Here is an 18,084-nt window from a genome sequence, read left to right as displayed (position 1 = left end):
AGGCTATTGCTCTGCAATGCCATAAATGAGGACAATGGAGAACAGCGGGTTCATTTTCAATGTTAATATTAATTGTCCAATGACTGAGAAAATAAAGCTGGAAAATGTAAATCATCATAATAATTATCTTGAATTGTAATTTGTATTCAATAAAATAGTTGGGAAAATTAACAGAGGATTTTCTCCAGCACCTTGGTCTGGTAAAAAAGTAGATTTAATGTTTAGGCCTGTTAGAGCCTCCACTGGAGGGGGCATGTCGCTTGGAAATGCTTGGTAGCAACTAGATTATCTAATGAGGAAATGAGCCTCAGGTGTATACTGTACTAATACTAATGCTGTTGTCACAAGGGGAATTGTGGTTGAAATTAGGATCATCTCTTTCACAACTGTATCTGATTTAACCATAAACTGGTCTTTTATTATCCCATTCCGAATGTTAGTTGCAATTAACCCAAAAGCATCACCTTATATGCCAAAACAGCTGTATCTACCAATAGCCCCAAGATGTTGATCTCATGGATCGTCAGCTCGGTCTATGAATTTGAGTGTGATTACAATTCTCCACCCCCGCCCCAATAGCCCCACCCCTGTTTACTAAAAAAACGTTTAAAAAGTAAATCTTACTTAAGCCCATCTAAGAAATGATTAGCAATCATCTGAAAAACGTCTCAGTCTTTATTGTACAAAACAGAAACAATATCAACAATATTTTCCAAGTGTATCTTAGAAAAGATGTATATCCAAAAGGTTAACATGACAAAAACCTTTTAACAGTCTTATTATAGTTAAAAATATTGAGATGAGTACATTCATATTGAACACAATTTCGGGTGTTACTTTAGTTCAAAGAAATACAAATGAAATACAAACCAGACATACAAATCAAAACGGTATAATTCAGCAGACAATTATGCATTGCTAAAAAAAAAAGTCAGTGATAAAAATATGAATTCACTGACATTCCCAAACGTCATTCACTGTAAAGAGACGGCTTGTCACCATTGAAGGCACCTCATCTCACTCAAATGGTTTTGACAGTCAAAATAGTTTCATGCTTTGAATGGCTGTATTGATACTTGTACACTGCATCTTCTTCAATATCCACAAACTGCATACAAAAATAGATGCATATGAGATTATATGGTTTTAGAGAAAGAAAAAGTCAGTTCGCACAGTAAGTTATCTGCTTGCTGAATTCATAAATGTTTAACTATAGCTTAATATACATATGCTGAGCCAGTGATTTACAAAACAAAATGCTAAAATATATTTCAACAAACACCTCTGTTCAACAAGGTGTGACTGAGTTCCTCTAATTCCTGTCGCTGTTAAGTACATAACATCCATTTGTTAAACGTGTGTCCTGTTAACTCATTAGAGAGTAGCCAAATATAATATCTAGCAAGCAATACTGTAACTAGCCACCATTGTCCACTGTTGTACAAACGTTAACCCCCCCCCCCCCCCCCCAAGAACTCACTTAACTCAGTGCTACTTGGCTAAACCTGTACCTAATAGAGGACTATGCAGATTAAAAGCTTTGTATTACTTTGGGCAGGATGTTATGTTACAAATTGCTTATGAGAATCCTCACTGCGGTTTTTGAGAACTAAAAGGGCTGACGTAGCAGTCCCCGACAATTATGGGAGTCCATGACCTTCTGCATTAACAAGCTCTTTGTTTTCCTGTTCAGACTGCAGCTCATTCTCAGATAATATTTGTAACAGTGTCCCCATTGTACGGACTACTAACATGAAACACATTACTCGTCATTAGGCGACAGGAAAGCGTCACGACTGACACACTGTAAATCACTAATTGAGAAGAAAAACAAGAAAATGGAGTGCTATGTAAATAACAATGATCTGAATTTTTGTGACCCATTCCCCTCTGGATTCTAGCGGAGCAGCTTCACATGCAATGTAACATATGTCGTACAGACAACATTATTTGTCCCTTCAGTTTTGACCTCTTATCTGATAAAGGCACGATGTCTGAAACAAGTCCTGTTTTCTAAAATCACATTTAACTATAAGCAATTGTAGGTTAGGTTACACTTAAGAGGGGAAAAAAGTGTTACTCGTTATACTTGAATCTACCAGTAAATTGCTGTTTTTGTCTGAACTGAACTGTTCTAGGGTGTCACTTGACTGTCATTCTCTGGATGTTCAGCTCCGGGCCACTTCCTGTGCAGAGTACTCCTTGAGGAACTTAATATGGAAGTCCTGCACTTTCTTCAGGAGCACCTTGAGCTTGTCTGTAGAGGGCAGAATGGTCATCCTAGGGAAAACATCAGACACAAATACAGTTGTCATTGGTAACACTCAGGAGCCAGCAAAAGAGACAAAAGAGAGAAGGCCTGATCCCAGATCTGTGTGTTTGCTTCAGCCAACTCCTCTATCATGTCCATGCCAAACCGCACATACAGATCTGTGATCAGGCTAAGCAAGAGATGTATACAGAGTGAATGTAGCCTCAAGTCATCTAGAATGATGAAATAGATAGTATAATATTTGTGTGTGAAAACCTAGTGTAAAAAATGCAATGCACGCGAAATGTAGAGTGCCTCGCTAGTTTCAGCCTAGTAGACACAGTTGTGCACCACAGTGGCTACAGACAGTGCTTCAATGTTCAATGTTGTGTTATTTAGGTCACTATTAAATGCAAAAAAAAACTGTTTTAAGTGACATATACGATTTTAGAGCTGAAAAAGACAGGAAATTAAATTGTGACGGAACACACCTGAAACACCTGTCCAGCCAATTGTTCCATTACTGTAATGGTGAAACTAATATTTACATTAATACCATCAAATAAAAGCTGAGAATTTCTACTTTAGATGTGATTTCAAATACAAACTTTTGGAGTATATGGCCAAAAGAAGAAAAAATGCTTAACTGTCCCATTACTTACGTAGGGCACTGTATAAAGCCTGGTGGGAATTACTACGCTGGCTGCAACAGTGTACTGCCACATTGTATGTTTTAGGCAGATCTAGGCTATATCATTTTCATGGGTTGAGGACTATTTGGTAAATACTAGCTGTTATCTCTCCATTTATATAATTTGCTCTCTTTTCACAGGCAATATATCTCTGACACAATGCCAGTTATCCTTATATTGGCATTCTGAGATGGAGACCCAAATTAAAGACGCAATGTGATTGGATCTTCCTTGAAACATGAAGGAGTGTGGAGCTTGCGGAGCGCTCTGAGTCTGTCATCGAGAGACTAGGCCTACTGTAATTCTAGCTAGCAGCATAACGTTGCTGGGTGCTGTGTTTGTTGGTATGAAGCAAATTGTGTGTGTGGTATAACTGTGAAGAAGGCCTGATGATAATTTTTGGTAGCACTACGTCTGCTCCGAGACTGTGTAGCTAGCACACTTAAGACCACTGCCGACATGGTCTCCCTTATGGTGGGAAGCCATGGAGATAATAATAAATGTTAACAGTCACTGTAATTTTTGCTATTAACTATCTAATGAGTCAGTTCGTTGGCTATTGGCTACTGTAACCAGTGCTTGTAACCTGCGAGGGGACTAGATAGCACCGACCTCCGAGTTGTGCAGGCTAGCTACTGTATTATTAATTATTATCATAAAAATTCGGTCACATGCATAGACATTTTTCCCATTTACTTAATTTGGGAAGGTGAAGTTGCAAAAGATGGAATTTAATGAAAACTGCCACATATTCAACATTTCGATGCCTTTTTGTTGATGTTTTCATTATGTTACTACCACATTTTCTCGTGGTTTCTCGTTGTAAACAAATATGTATTGTTTTTTAGTTACGGCTGAACGGATCTTCATGATACTTGGCCTATATTTAGTCACAAGTGCAGGACGAGTAGACGTGCCAAATGGTTGAGAAATATTCAGTAACAGCAGAGAAATTACGATTTTACGAATTATGAAATTACGGCCTTTTTCAATGCAAAGTGCAAGCAATCTTATATATTGAGACATGAGGCCACAATAATACTTCCATTATCCAGAATAATCCTATTCATTAGAATGTACCAACTGATTGCCATTCAATTGCATGCAACATTTCAAAAGGACAGAGTGTAAAAGATTTGGGGGCAGTTTCCCAGACAGAGGTAAAGTCCTGGACTAAAACCGCTCCATTGAAGATACTTTTATGTTTACAACTAGGCTTAATCTTGGTCTAGAAAAGTGGCCCATAACATTTTTTTAAAGTGTTGTTTTAATTTTCATGCTCTGTAATTATGTTAATAATAATGTCAATGAGGTAAGGAGTTACCTGAAATGGTAGGTCCCTTCCCTCTGGCCGAATCCACTTCCTGGAACGATGCAGATACCTGTCTCTTCCAGGAGCCTCAGGCAGTAGAGCATATCAGGTGGCATCCCCCGGGTCTGGAAGAGAGGAACCAATCATCATCATCATCATCAGTCTGACTATTATACTGCATTCTTAAGATGTCCTTCTCAATGCGACTTCTCTGGTTAAAAAAGAGAAACAGAAAATAAAAAAGGTCTAAAATCACAGCACTACTAAATACATTGCTAACAACTTATTACTATCTTATTCCTATAATCACCATATCTCATCTTAAAATCTAGCTATATAAAACCATGTGAAATTTATCAAATTGTCTCAATTTCACAAATGGCATTAAAAGTAATATTTGAGAATTACATTTGGGAATAAAACGTGATCAGAATGTTTTCATGCGGGCATAGGGAGTCTGATTACATATACACATACTGGAACAAATTTAAATACTAGGAATGTTGTGTGTGGCACCTAACTTGTTTCTCTTGTTTTAGGTGTGGAAGCACTGCATGTACTGTAGCTCTAAGTGGCTGGTCTTGTGCCACTTAACACCAACAGGCATAGACCTGTGGTTATCTGAGTTGCAAACAGTGCACAGTCATTTCAGTTGACAAGTGACATGACTAAATGGTTAACACAAGGTCTTGGACCAAATGGACCAAAGGGTAGGGGGCTCAAATGTCAGCAGATGTTATATATAATTTGGCAATCTAGTTCTCATCCGAGGTATAATGTTGCAACAACACTGCTCACTTGCTGTAACTGCAAGACCAGGTGTTGACATTCAGACATGGCATACAGACCTTGGCCTCCTCCACAGCCTGCGGGGGTATAAAGATCTGGGGGAAGGCGTACATGGCTCCCTGCACAGGGTTACACTTGATCCCAGGTACTGTGTTGAGCATCTGCTCGGTCATCTTGGCTTTCTCAGCCAGGGCTCCCAGCACTGCGTTCTTCTCCTGGAGGACCAGTCATACACACAATAGAGGTCAGACACTGGTCTTAGTGACAGTCATATAACATTATACAAACACGAGGGAAGTAGGGGCTTTAGCTGGGGGGGATGTCCCAGGACTGTACTTCAGAAACCATGCTTTAGAGCGCACACACACGCACGCACCTTTTGGAACTTGGCAAAAGAGGGCTCCTCTGGCCGCGGGGGGTTGACTATGACATCCATGGCAGCCTGACCCGAGATGGGGGGACACAGCCTCACAGAGAGCAGCTTCACCATCTGAGCTTTGACCTCCGGGTCCAGGTTGATCACCTCCATGTAGCCCCCTCTGAAACCACACCTAGAGGGAGGGGCACAGAGGGGGATTAGTGCTGGCACAGCTATATATATATACACACTCACCGACCACTTTATTAGGTACACCTTGCTAGTACTGGGTTGGACCCCCTTTTGTAGCCCATCTGCTTCAAGGTTCGACGTGTTGTGCGTTCAGAGATGGTCTTCTGCATACCTTGGTTGCAACGAGTGGTTAATTGAGTTACTGTTGCTTTTCTATTACCTCGAACCAGTCTGGCCATTCTCCTCTGATATCAACAAGGCATTTTCGCCCAGAGAACTGCCGCTCACTGTATATTTTCTCTTTTTCTGACCATTCTCTGTAAACCCTAGAGATGGTTGTGCGTGAAAATCCCAGTAGATCAGCAGTTTCTGAAATACTCAGACCATCCCGTCTGGCACCAACAACCATGCCACGTTCAAAGTCACTGAAATCACCTTTCTTCCCCATTCTGATGCTCGGTTTGAACTTCAGCAGGTCGTCTTGACCATGTCTACATGCCTAAATGCATTGAGTTGCTGCCATGTGATTGGCTGATTAGATATTTGCGTTACCGAGCAGTTGAACAGGTGTACCTAATAAAGTGGCCAGTGTATATATGCCATTTAGCTGACGCTAAATATATATGGTCCCAGCAGGAATCAAACCCACAACCTAAGCGTTGTTAGCGCCATGCTCTACCAACTGAGCCACAGAGGACCACAGAGGTTCTGAGCTAGTCACACACTAACCCTCAACAGAACCAAACTGCTGGTGATACAAGATCAATGTTAGATGTTACAACAACAATGTTAGATTAAATGTTCCATAAAGTGAAAGTGATCACCGCAGTGAATATACATATATACTGTATTCTTCTGTATTCAAAAAGTATTCAGACCCCTTCATTTTTTCCACATTTTGTTATGTTACAGCCGTATTCTAAAATTGATTAAATTCATGTTTTCCCTCATCAATCTACACACAATACCCCATAATGGCAATGTCAAAACAGGTTTTTAGAAATGTTTGCTAATTTATTAAAAAATAATAATAAATAAATAAATTTAAAAAAATCACATTTACATAAGTATTCAGACCCTTTACTCAGTACTTTGTTGAAGCACCTTTGGCAGCGATTACAGCCTCAAGTCTTCTTGGGTATGATGCTACAAGCTTGGCACACCTGTATTTGGGGAGTTTCTCCCATTCTTCTCTGCAGATCCTCTCAAGCTCTGTCAGGTTGGATGGGGAGCATCAGTGCACAGCTATTTTCACGTTTACAGCCATTTCTAAGACTGCAAATATTACTGCAATTTGATGCTCAACACGTTTTTGTTTTTTTTATCAGAAGCTGAACCAATAGGATGGAGCTCCTTTACAGTTTTCTTCTGAATATCACTGTTCTGTATATATCGTAGAAGTTGCAACTACCTATAAAAATGGGAGTGTGGTAGATCATACTCTTTTTGCAACAATTCAAATGGCACGATACCAGTCATTCATAAACTGTCCCAACACAGTCAGACCTTTCTATGCCCATATTTGAAAGGTACCATCATTTTTGTTTGGAATAAAGTCAGGGTTTCCATTTATTTCCCTCAATACCAACACATCGTTAGCTATCTTAAGGTGAACATTGACTCTATTCCAAACCTATTTGAAACCTATTTTCAATTCTATGTCCTTGTTTCCAGCTCTTTCCACCAAATGGTAATAATTTCCCCAGACCTTTAAATGAAAACACTTCAATTGACCTCCATCTCGCTTTGAATTATCATTCAGCCATATTCGTTGTGCTTGTATTTGGGCTGTGTAATAATAATAATAATAATTCTGTAGATTGGGGAGGGTCAGCCCCCCTTTCCCCTTGGCCAAATATTTCTGTCCCACTTCCATGGATAATCTTTTTTCAGCTTCATAGGGACAAGATCACCCAAGGCCATGGCTTCATCACACAAACATTGCATGTTTAATTTATACCCAGATACAAAACCATATTCCTTTATAATGCTTGTAAGTACTGGCATAGATCTTTCAAGCTGTGTTAAATACAGAACCACATCGTCTGCGTATAACACCAATTTATGGCATGTCCCTGATATTTCCACTCCTTCAATTTATTCTTTTGTCTAATACTTATTGCTAAAGGTTCAATGCAGAGAATGACAAAAATGGGGATAGCGGCTCCCCTTGTCTCATCCCTCTTTGTAACTCAAAGCTATTTGAGAGGGTTCTGTTTACTCTTAACCTGTGTTCTTGAAAGCCCATACAATGCATGTAGCCATTTAATAAATGTGTCATTACACCCAATGTGTCATGGAACACAAGCAATCGGATCAGCCAGTCAGTCTGCATTCCAAGGGCACATAAGGTACATTTAAATAAAAAAAGCTTTGGCATGCCTGAGAAAGTCTCTTGTAGCAGGTGCAGGTGCATGGGAGGGAATGAACTTGAAGAAAAGCACTCTTTTCCTTTTGGCTGTTAAGTTGCCTTTGTAAAATACTTGTCATTGATTGGATTCATAGCAGAGGTATAGATAGCAAGTGTACAGTTCTTACATTGGCTGCCTGTGAGGGCCAGAGAGTGCAGAGCTGAGCACACAGCGTGTATGTGTGTGTGTTTGGTATTTTAGGGGACATGCTGATCCATGCGAGGGGGCATGTGGATTGGAATACTCACTCTCCTGTGTACCCTTTTGAGGTGGAGTGGAAAGAAGCCAACTCTACACTGTTGAAGTACTCTGGCCCCATGTCATACAGAACCTTCTTAAAAGAGTGGAACTGGCAGTCCGGGGAGTAGACGTTGTCCTGGTACACCTGTAGACACATATAGAACATATGTCATATAGTCATGTTATTGGTAAAACGATTGAGATGTGATACTTCTTAAGCAAGGACCATAACAGTAAACATATTACTCTTTGCCAATTTTGTACAGGCAGGTTCTTCCAACTCCAGTTCTGGAGAGCTAATGAGAGTGCAGGATATTATCCCAACCCAGCCCTAACACACCTGCTTTGAGTACAAAAAAGGCAGCACAACCAGCAGCTCTCCAGGTCTGCGAGTTGGAGACATAACTAATGGCATTAAAATAACAACTACTGTCGCAAACTTAGCGTTAGCAGTTAGAATTCTTAGCAGCAAGTACACTGCATATTTGTTGCAAATTACCTCATCAGACATAACAAACAGGTTCTCCTCATAGGCAAAGTGTAGGACTTCCTCAATGCACTTCTTACTCTGCACTTGACCTGGAGAAAACATTACCACAGAAAAAAGGGTTAGGGAGAGAGATCACCATCAGCGCTGAAATTGAGAACTCGGGCAACTCTACACAAGCCTTCCATCTGCACAGTGATACCATGACTAGACAGAATGTATTATATGGGGGCAGCCAAAAACCAGAGAACCAGGGCATTGCATCATGGAAGTTTATGTTACAGCTCAATTACTTCGAGGTCAGTCTGATATTCCTCTATCCCAATGTCAGCAAGTGAAGACTCATCCCGTTTCTTAAAACAGGCTTTAAACACCTACAAATGTACACATCTATACCCGTAAATGATATTACAGTAACATGGCATCCATGTATTATACATTAAATAACATCAGAACCACCTAGCTGCTTATCTCAGTGAGTTAGGCTATATGGTATTAACATACTACCACCTTACCCCTTTTGTTTCGTCTGAAGTTAATTATCATTCCTATAGTCCAGTGTTTCCTTTGGGGACCCTGAGCCATTGTACATATTGCAAGCTTATTTGTTCAATTTCCGTTATAGCGCATCTGATTTCAACTTATGATCAAGCCCTTGAATCAGGGGTGCAGGTGGTGGAATAGAACAAATGTGTGGAGAGGCTGTAAGTACCCAAGGAAAACATGGCTGGGAAACTGCTCTGAGCCTTATAAGGGCATAGCAACCCTAACTGTGCAGCACAGATTCAACATGCTCTAGTCTAGGCTTTGTATAAAACAATATATACAATGGGGGTGTAAACCCACCAGTGGGGTTGCCTGGGTTGATGATGCAGATGACTCGAGGTTGGCAGTGTTCCTTTGCTGCTTGGTAGGCCCTGTGAAGTTCGTTGATATCCAGGGCCCAGCAGTTGTCCTCGTCCAGGTAGTAGTTGATCTGCACCGCCTCCATCTCCGAGATGGCTGCAGAGTAGAGCGGGTACTGGGGGATGGGGATCATCACGCCTGTCCGGGACCGGCCCTGCCCCGACACCAGCATCTTCAGAATGGTCTGTGGTTGGACAAAGCAGACAAAAACATTGTTTGTACATTATCAAAACAATCCAGGGGTGGGTTTACTGAACACTTTGTAATTAACGTGTTACTTTATTTCTCTTGACGACCAAGGCCCAGATAACTCATAGAACGGAAAAGCGCTTCATTTTGTGAATTTTGCTCATTAACGCACAGAAGATTGACTGTGAAAATAGATTTCAGAATAGTTACCGTTTTGCTGCTGAGGGACTAGGTTGTCCTGAGAAATAAAGTGCCACATTAGCTATGGAACTTTGAAGACACATACCCCAGAACAGTTATGCATCAGAACAACCATTATATCTTGATTATAAAACCAAACACTACGGTCACTTCATTATGTTTTATGAAAAAATTAAACTAAAACAAGTCAAAACTAGATACAGAAATGTACTACCACCACCACCACCACCACCACCAATATACTCTTACTACTACTAACCACAATGCCATCACTGGCCCCAGTGGTGAGGTAGATGTTGTCCCAGTTGGTGGGCACCCCCTGGTCCCTCTGCTCCATGTAGACAGCAATATCCTGGCGGATACAGTCCACCCCCTGGCTGGCACTGTATGAACCTGAGGGACAAAGACAGGAGATTATATTAATACTGGCATTGTTTATTTCTTCTATTTCAAACACTGAAGAAGGCATAGCCGAAATGCCTCTTTCCCCTTCTGCTAAAAAATAATCGCAACAGGAAAATTCTGCCATCTGAGTCAGTTGTGTGTCATTTTTACCATTTTGTAGATTGAAAAGGTCACAGAAAGAATATATTGCAAATTCACACAGTCTCATTATAACTGGAACAATGCTAGCTTCTGCATTTTTCAGGCCAAATGCATCATCAGGGCTTAGCTTAACATCCTGTTCTTTGTCAGGTAGACCATGCTGAAAGCATCAAAAGTGCATAGGAGGTCAAAGCTTTCACATGGTCAGCATTTGGCTATTGGTGACAGCTAGCTAGGTAGCTAGCTACATTATTATATCTCTCAACCCAGGAATGTGAGCACCACCCACTCATGTGGGGGCACACAGACAGACACACACACCGAGGCTCTGTCCTCCGCAGCCCTGCAGGATGCGCCGGGCTCGCATTTTAGCGTCCTCGGGGAAACCAGGGCTGTCCATCAACTCAGGGAATGTGCAGAGAGCCACCACCTGAAGATACAGAGGTAGAAGATGTTAACAATACACAAAAATACTGCAAATCCACTATCTGAAGCCACTGTAAGATTGCTTGCACTTTGCATTGAAAAAAGCATTTCTGCCTATCATAATTTCTCCACCGTTACTGAATATATATATAACTGTTGAGCACATCTACTCGAGTTGTGATAGACTAAATATAGAACAAATATCATAAAGACCCATTCAGCTGTATTAATTAAAACAGATGGTGTGAAAATGTTTCATTTTTTATAGCAAACGTTTTGCGGACAAATAACAAAAAAGTTATATTTGTTGACAACGAGAGCCCACTAGAAAATGTGGTAACATAAAGCTGTGCATCGAAATGTCTAGAAGGTTGAATAAGCATCAGTTTTCATTAAAATCCAGTCTTTTGCAACTTCTCCTTCCCATGTTACGTCAATGGTAAAAACACCTACTCTAATACATGGGACCGAATGGATTTAAATGTTTTAAATCATAAGCAGAATATGACAATGAAAAAAACTCAATAGGTTTTCAAGTTCCCTCAATCAAAATGTATGAAATTCATGCAAGAAATCTGCTCTCAGAGTAAGTATTTCAGCTGTTTGAGAGAAGGTGTGAATCATCAACAATTAACAACCTGCCCAGTGGTGAATGTATGTTGTTAAGTAGACAAACAAACTGTACTGTAGCAGGAGTCAAAGCTGAGTGTACTGGAAAACATGGTCAGTGCATAGGATAAAGATTTCTGCGGTTCAATTGAATTTCCTGTCTTTTTCGGCTATAAAATATGATATGTCACTTAACCCTTTAACGCCTGATGTTGCATATAGGCAACAATGTCTTTGAACACCTGGTAAAATGTCTTCAGTTCACAAAAGGAAAGTACTGTCTTGGACAATAGATCCTAATAAACTTTTAGCATCATCTGGTGTACAATTGTTGTAATTACCAGCCTAAGTTCTCTGAAAAATGGCAGAAATCACAAATTCTGCTAATCTGAAATAGTCTTGTACGTGGTAAAAAGGGTGAGTTTCTGAAAATCAATGGATGAAAATGCTCATAGGATGTCCAGAGATTCCAGACTACATTTTCTAAGAAACATATTTTGGCAAAAGTATATTCAATTAAAAATTTAAATGTAAGACTTTTCCAAGTCGTTTTTTGCATTAAAAAAGCATTGAAAAAGCATTTTTATTTATTTTTTTGGAACGAAAACTGGGTCTGGGTATCCATGAGTTAAAACATCACTTTTTGCATTCAATAGTTTATACAAATTGAATAGTTAATACACCTGTTGAGGCCATCTTTCAACTGAATAATAATGCAACGTTCAATCTGTTTGAACACCAACAGATTGTGTTGTACTTGTGCAACTGCACAGTGAATATAGGCATGTCTGAATGTGCTGTCTGTATTTGTATGGTATGCAGGCCTAATTGCACCCTCCCTTGTATTCTGACAATGCCTTGTAAATCCTGAGGGATTAATAAAGCAAACCAACACCACAACAAACACCACCCACCTGATCATGACTCATACTATCCACAAGTCTCATGGTGGTTACACAAGACTTGAAAGTACTGTAGGAGAGGAACGCAAATGTGCAGGAGGGCTGGCACCCAGAGATGTTCAATTCTTCATGGCATTGATTCCACAACATGTTGGAAACATTCCTTTGAGATTCTGGTCCATGATGACATAATTGCATCATGCAATTCCTGCAGATTTTTCAGGTGCACTTTCAAGCTGTGAATCTCCCGTTCTACCACATCCCAAAGGTGTTCTATTGGATTCAGATCCGGTGACTGGGAAGGCCACTGAAGAACACTGAACTCATTGTCATGTTCATGAAACCAGTTTGAGACGACTTTTGCTTTGTGACATGATGCATTATCATGCTGGAAGTAGCCATTAAAAGATGGGTAAATTGTGGTCATGAAAGCACATGCTCAGCAACAATATGCAAATAGGCTGTAGCATTCAAGCGATGACTGATTGGTATTAACAGTGTATTAACAGCCCAAAGTGTGCCAAGAAAACATTTCCCACACCATTACACCACCTGCACCACGAGAAAGTATACAGATGTTCCAAATAAAGTGCTCGGTGACTGTATATAATATAAAGAGTTATGAAGCAATGATGGTACCCTGTGCCAGTGTCATGCTGCCTAAGGTTCTATAGCAATAAAATCCTAGGGACAGTGCCCAGGGTACACCAGTCACCTTGAAGGTGGAATAGTGGGACAAATGACAAAGCAATGACAGTTACTGGCATCAACAAAAGTGACTCACAAGCTCACGAATCACATGGTAAATTTGACAGCTACTTGCATGGCAGCACTATTGGCAGGCAATGGAATATCATCTGCAAATGGCAGATTTACTTTCAGGCCACCTGGTAAAGCTAGAGGTCTAAGTTACCACAGGGGACAGTTATACTGCTGATAATGGGAGTGATAATGGGCACCTCTCAATAGTCTAAAGTGGCTTCCTCTACTTGCTGTCCTTCAGCTACACTACTGCAGAAAAAGGCTGTATGGGTGCAAGCCACTATTTAGTGGGCCGTAATGTTGCTTTTACCTATCCTGTGTTTTCACATTAGTGCAGATGAGGGAAAGGAGTCGAGGAGAGGAAGCCAATCTAGACGACTGAGATGTGCCCCTTGTCTACCCCGAGGAGATGCCATGGCAACCTGAAGCACGGCACTGGACATAATGTAGCCCCATCTCTGGAATGTTCATTTTCATTGGAGAAGACCGAACAAACTAATAGGAGCTTTACACTCCAAACTCACTCCGCATATTCTTTGCTTATGATTCCTCTAATGTTTCAGAGTACACATGGTAAACACAACGTGAGATCTACACAGCTCTATTAGCCAAACTGAACCCCAGCCAGGGTTATGTTAGTAGATATGATCTAAAGGCTTAAAATAACCAGCCAGTCTTCTTGCCAGACTATTTTTCTTGGCAAGTTCATTGAAAAACAACAACCCATAGGCCTCTACTCCATTGACATTTTTGGAGCTTTAAGGATGGGATAGGTAAGCAAGATGATAAAATTCCACCCACCCGGAGTTGCTATCATCTTGGTTATACCCTTTCAGATGTCAGATATTTCAAGTATCTAGAGAGTAGGGACTAGGAGTTGTGTCAGGACAAGGCCACAGTCCCAGGCGAACGGGTAATGTAGGAACTAAATCTCTATTATTTGATCTTAAAGGTCATTATGATATAGTCATTATTATATAATGGTACATTGTCCCTGCCCCTCACCTGACGGAGAAAGGTGATTGGCTGCTGCCCCATGGCGTGTGCATCTCCAATGTTGGCTTTGATGACCTCAGTGAAAGGATGCTTCAGACCCTGGAAGAACAAAAGTACAATTTAAACTCATGTGAGAAACAACAAGAACAAAACCATAATCCCTGCGATGTGAATAAAGAATAATATCTTTTTAGGTGAAAAAACTGCCCAGAGTAACTGCCAAGTTTTGCTTTCCAGATCTGCCTAGTGCACTCTGTTTACAACCCGACCTGCAGCACACAATGTATGGAATGAAAGCATGGAGTTACTGTAGCTGAAGATTGTTTCAATGCCATCATATTGCAGCTGAGCAGTGTATATTCAATTCCCTGTTTGAAGCCACTGCAACACTTCTGTTTCAGAACTGGTTTCACAACTGCTCACTAATCAGGATGTGTTAGCATTGTTAGGAAATCTTGAATTCAGGTTTGATGTGGGAAGTCAAAAGAAGAGGTCAGATCACCAGAACATTTGAAAGGTTTAATTCAATGTGCACAATGGAGAATGTGTGAAGCATCTCTGAAGAGTTAAGGGCTCTGGGGTTTTATGCTAAACTACAAGCAGTGGACGAGTACCAGAGACAACAAATCTCAATGACTGTTCTTGATCTCTCTCTTATTATATCATGTTCCTCTGTACAACTGTACAGTTTGATTAGCATAGGCTACTGTACTACCACACTACCCTGCTCTTGTGGTGGTACAGTAGCCTATGTTAATGAAATGATACATATCATGTAACTGAGGGGCTATTTTTTGCCATACTAGAGTATGCGGGGGCATAATAGCAATGCCCCCTGTTGAGTGTACCATTATGGGGGTCCTGTGTCTGTTGAGGGTGAGAGGACCCTGTGCTGCTTGTCAGACCCCAGAAAAGCACCTGTTTTACGGCTATTATTAGTTGAATAGCCATGTAGCCCAAGGCAGACATCAATCATGGCAGGCTAGCCAAAGTGTGTCAAGAGAGAGACAGGTGTGAGGAATGTAATAAAGAAAAAGGAGAATACATTGCAACAAGATTTAGAGGATTTGTTTTCATATATGCCAGCAGAGTTGATCTTGCTAGCTGGGTCCATCTAGGTCAGTCACACAGCACTATTTGTATTTCGCCCAATCCACTGATCTGTTGTCCTTAGCTCAAGTAAGTCACCTCTTTCTCACACAGATGTTTGGATGAACATTAAGCCCTTTTCTGCAAACTATGAGAAAATAATTGGTATCAGATGGTCAGCAACTCTATAAAGTCATAATTGTAGAAGCTTGGTGTTGTCAATTGTTGCAATGGTAGATAACTTTATTTAACATTAAGACTAGGCCTATACAATGCATGTAATTGAATTACAAATATGAATTAAATTAATCAACGGATGGCTAGTGTCAATTGGGGACACGTCTACAACTGATGTTCATTTCACTGTACTAGCTGAGCAACAGTGCACGTCAAAAATAGACGTTCACATGGGGAAAGAGTATATTGTGCACTGTAAATACTGCAAATGTAGAGACGGAGGACATTTAACTGTAGCTACTATGAAGACTGAGATTGGCTAAATCGAATACATTAGCATCATCCTCTGAATATTAGAGGCATAACTCATATCCTCAACGCCACGTCCACGCGTTGAAGGGCATGCATAGGTAGGCCCCCGTCTCTCACTACTCCAAGGATGCAGTGCGAAGAGGATGATGCACCTGCATCGATCTCTTTTCTTAGTTAGAAATCACTACTGAGAGGATTAGAAGTAGCTTGCTAGCAAGCGAACGAACAGACTTGCTCACAGGCTAAGCCATTGATAAGCCACAGCAAAACACTGTCCGTTTTCACCTGCTTTAAGCCTCTCTCGATGTCGCCAGCCTTGATGACAATTGGTCCTCTCACTGCATACTCCACCGCTTTCACCTGCGGGTTGAGGGTCTCCATGGTCAGAGTCTTCTCTCGCATCTTGCCATTCTCTCTCGTCGCCACAGTTGCTTCAGCTGTACTGAACCGCTTCAATCCATATTGTTCAACGGGTCCTTGACTTTTGAGTCGTACCGACTGCACTAAACATGCTGTTTCCCGTGACTTTGTCCGCACAAGGGCAGGAGACTGTTCAAAAGCACCAATCAACGATCGGTTTGCAAATTGTTGAAGTCGATGCATGTTTTAATGCCGAAAGCTACGAGGCAAGGCTAAAATGATAAAGCGCGAACGGAGCGACACCCGAACGTTCGGTCCCTCAAAGTTGTCTTGGATAAGAGTTTAATAACAAAACGTCGGATAATAAGGATGTCTAAATCGCATGATGATCAATTTTGACTTAAAAACGTCCTATAATGTCAATTCAATATGGCCTGCTCCTCTTACGGATCACACCAATGCCTTTACACACCTCACATCAGTCATGACACGAGATATTTAAACCGCTTCTCGCTCCGCTTTCACAGCCTCATACATTGCTCTTCGGGGTGGATGCTGGGTATTGTCGTTCTTTTTTCCCATAGAAGCATTGCGTACTGTCCAATGACTGTATGGTACTATCAGTGATACCAAAGGCTCTCTGCTGGTAATGTGAGCTCAGACAATCGTTTAAAACTACAATACCCGGCGACGAGTTTCAGCTGGGTGGACCATCGGCCGTCTGAAACTACTTTGCGAAGTAAAATAATACATTTCTTGCCTGACGCATGCAAGATTTCCCTTGCATTAATCCAGAGATTTCAAGTATTTTTGTTATGTTGCTGCTTATGCTGTGAACCAGTGAGATCTGTAGGCAAGAGGGCCACCACTGCTCAAATTATACAGTTGAAGATTCTCTGCTACAATGTATCTCATGAAAAGGGGAGTACGGTTGTTTCCACAGAGCCAAGAGAATTCCCACTCTCGCAAAAAAAGTATATTTTGTACCAGCAGGAGCGCTAAGAGTAATTTCCCCCAAAAAATGGCTTTCGAAAATTATTTATAGATATTGAATGGCAATCTGATTTACGTACAGTACATATATATGGTTAATTTGATGCAATATCATTTAAACAGTATTCCGTTTAGTTAGGAACTGGTAAAATGACTGTGCTTTCACCCTCCCCTAGCCGAAAGCTAGCAGTTTTTGAAATCCAAAGTCTGGTCCTACATAGAACTGTAAATCTGTCAGTATGATCAAATTCAATAAGTAAGGCACTCGCTTTAATACATTTTGAAGATCGATTTGAGCCCTTTGCCCAAAAGTCTCCTAACTTGCCTTACTTTTGGTCACGTGATGTGCGCCCTCTGCTGCCACTGCTAGAGGAACAGCAAGTTTTACTCGGTTGAATGGGACAGATAGGAAGTGGAACGGCTGTCCTAAAAGAGCTGTGCTCTTACAAAATAAAGACGCTCCACGTGTTGTCAAGATGGACAATCAGTACGCTGGTAAAGTGGAACGTCACTGGAGACATCTAAACAAATGCCTAGCGCTGTAAGACTGACACGATAATGCAGATTACAAACTTGATCACATTGGCTAATATTGACTAGTGTTAATTATTTGTATTTGTTTTAATATATATATATATATATATATATATATATATATATATATATATATATATATATATATATATATATATATATATATATATGAGAGAGAGAGAGAGAGAGAGAGACTTTATTATTATATATTTAAAAAAAATCAAACACACAAAATACAATTACACACAGAAAGACATACAGTACAATACATGAATGGGAAGGGTCTGTTGTCTCCGACAGTGAGGAGTCTGGGTCGCTGCGTGGTTCAGCTCCCACACCCAAGCCCACTG

At 40.7% G+C, this 18,084-nt stretch overlaps 1 protein-coding gene across 1 annotated transcript; it reads right to left on the bottom strand.

Moving 5' to 3' along the window:
- Nucleotides 1-655: 655 nt before the first annotated feature.
- gpt2 (glutamic pyruvate transaminase (alanine aminotransferase) 2) lies at nucleotides 656-16,714 on the bottom strand. The gene is made up of 11 exons (XM_083697391.1): nucleotides 16,133-16,714; nucleotides 14,279-14,368; nucleotides 10,896-11,004; nucleotides 10,288-10,421; nucleotides 9,579-9,822; nucleotides 8,745-8,824; nucleotides 8,254-8,390; nucleotides 5,421-5,595; nucleotides 5,104-5,259; nucleotides 4,268-4,380; nucleotides 656-2,280 (listed from the first exon to the last, which is right to left on the bottom strand). Exons 1-11 carry the CDS (start codon nucleotides 16,448-16,450, stop codon nucleotides 2,169-2,171), a joined length of 1,668 nt encoding a protein of 555 aa, XP_083553517.1. The 5' UTR covers nucleotides 16,451-16,714; the 3' UTR covers nucleotides 656-2,168.
- Nucleotides 16,715-18,084: the final 1,370 nt, after the last annotated feature.

The sequence above is a fragment of the Argentina silus genome (assembly GCF_951799395.1).
Source record: "Argentina silus genome assembly, chromosome: 2".
Lineage (NCBI taxonomy): Eukaryota > Metazoa > Chordata > Actinopteri > Argentiniformes > Argentinidae > Argentina > Argentina silus.
The sequence above is the reverse complement of the archived record's forward strand: the minus strand, read 5'-3'. Positions and strand labels throughout refer to the sequence as shown.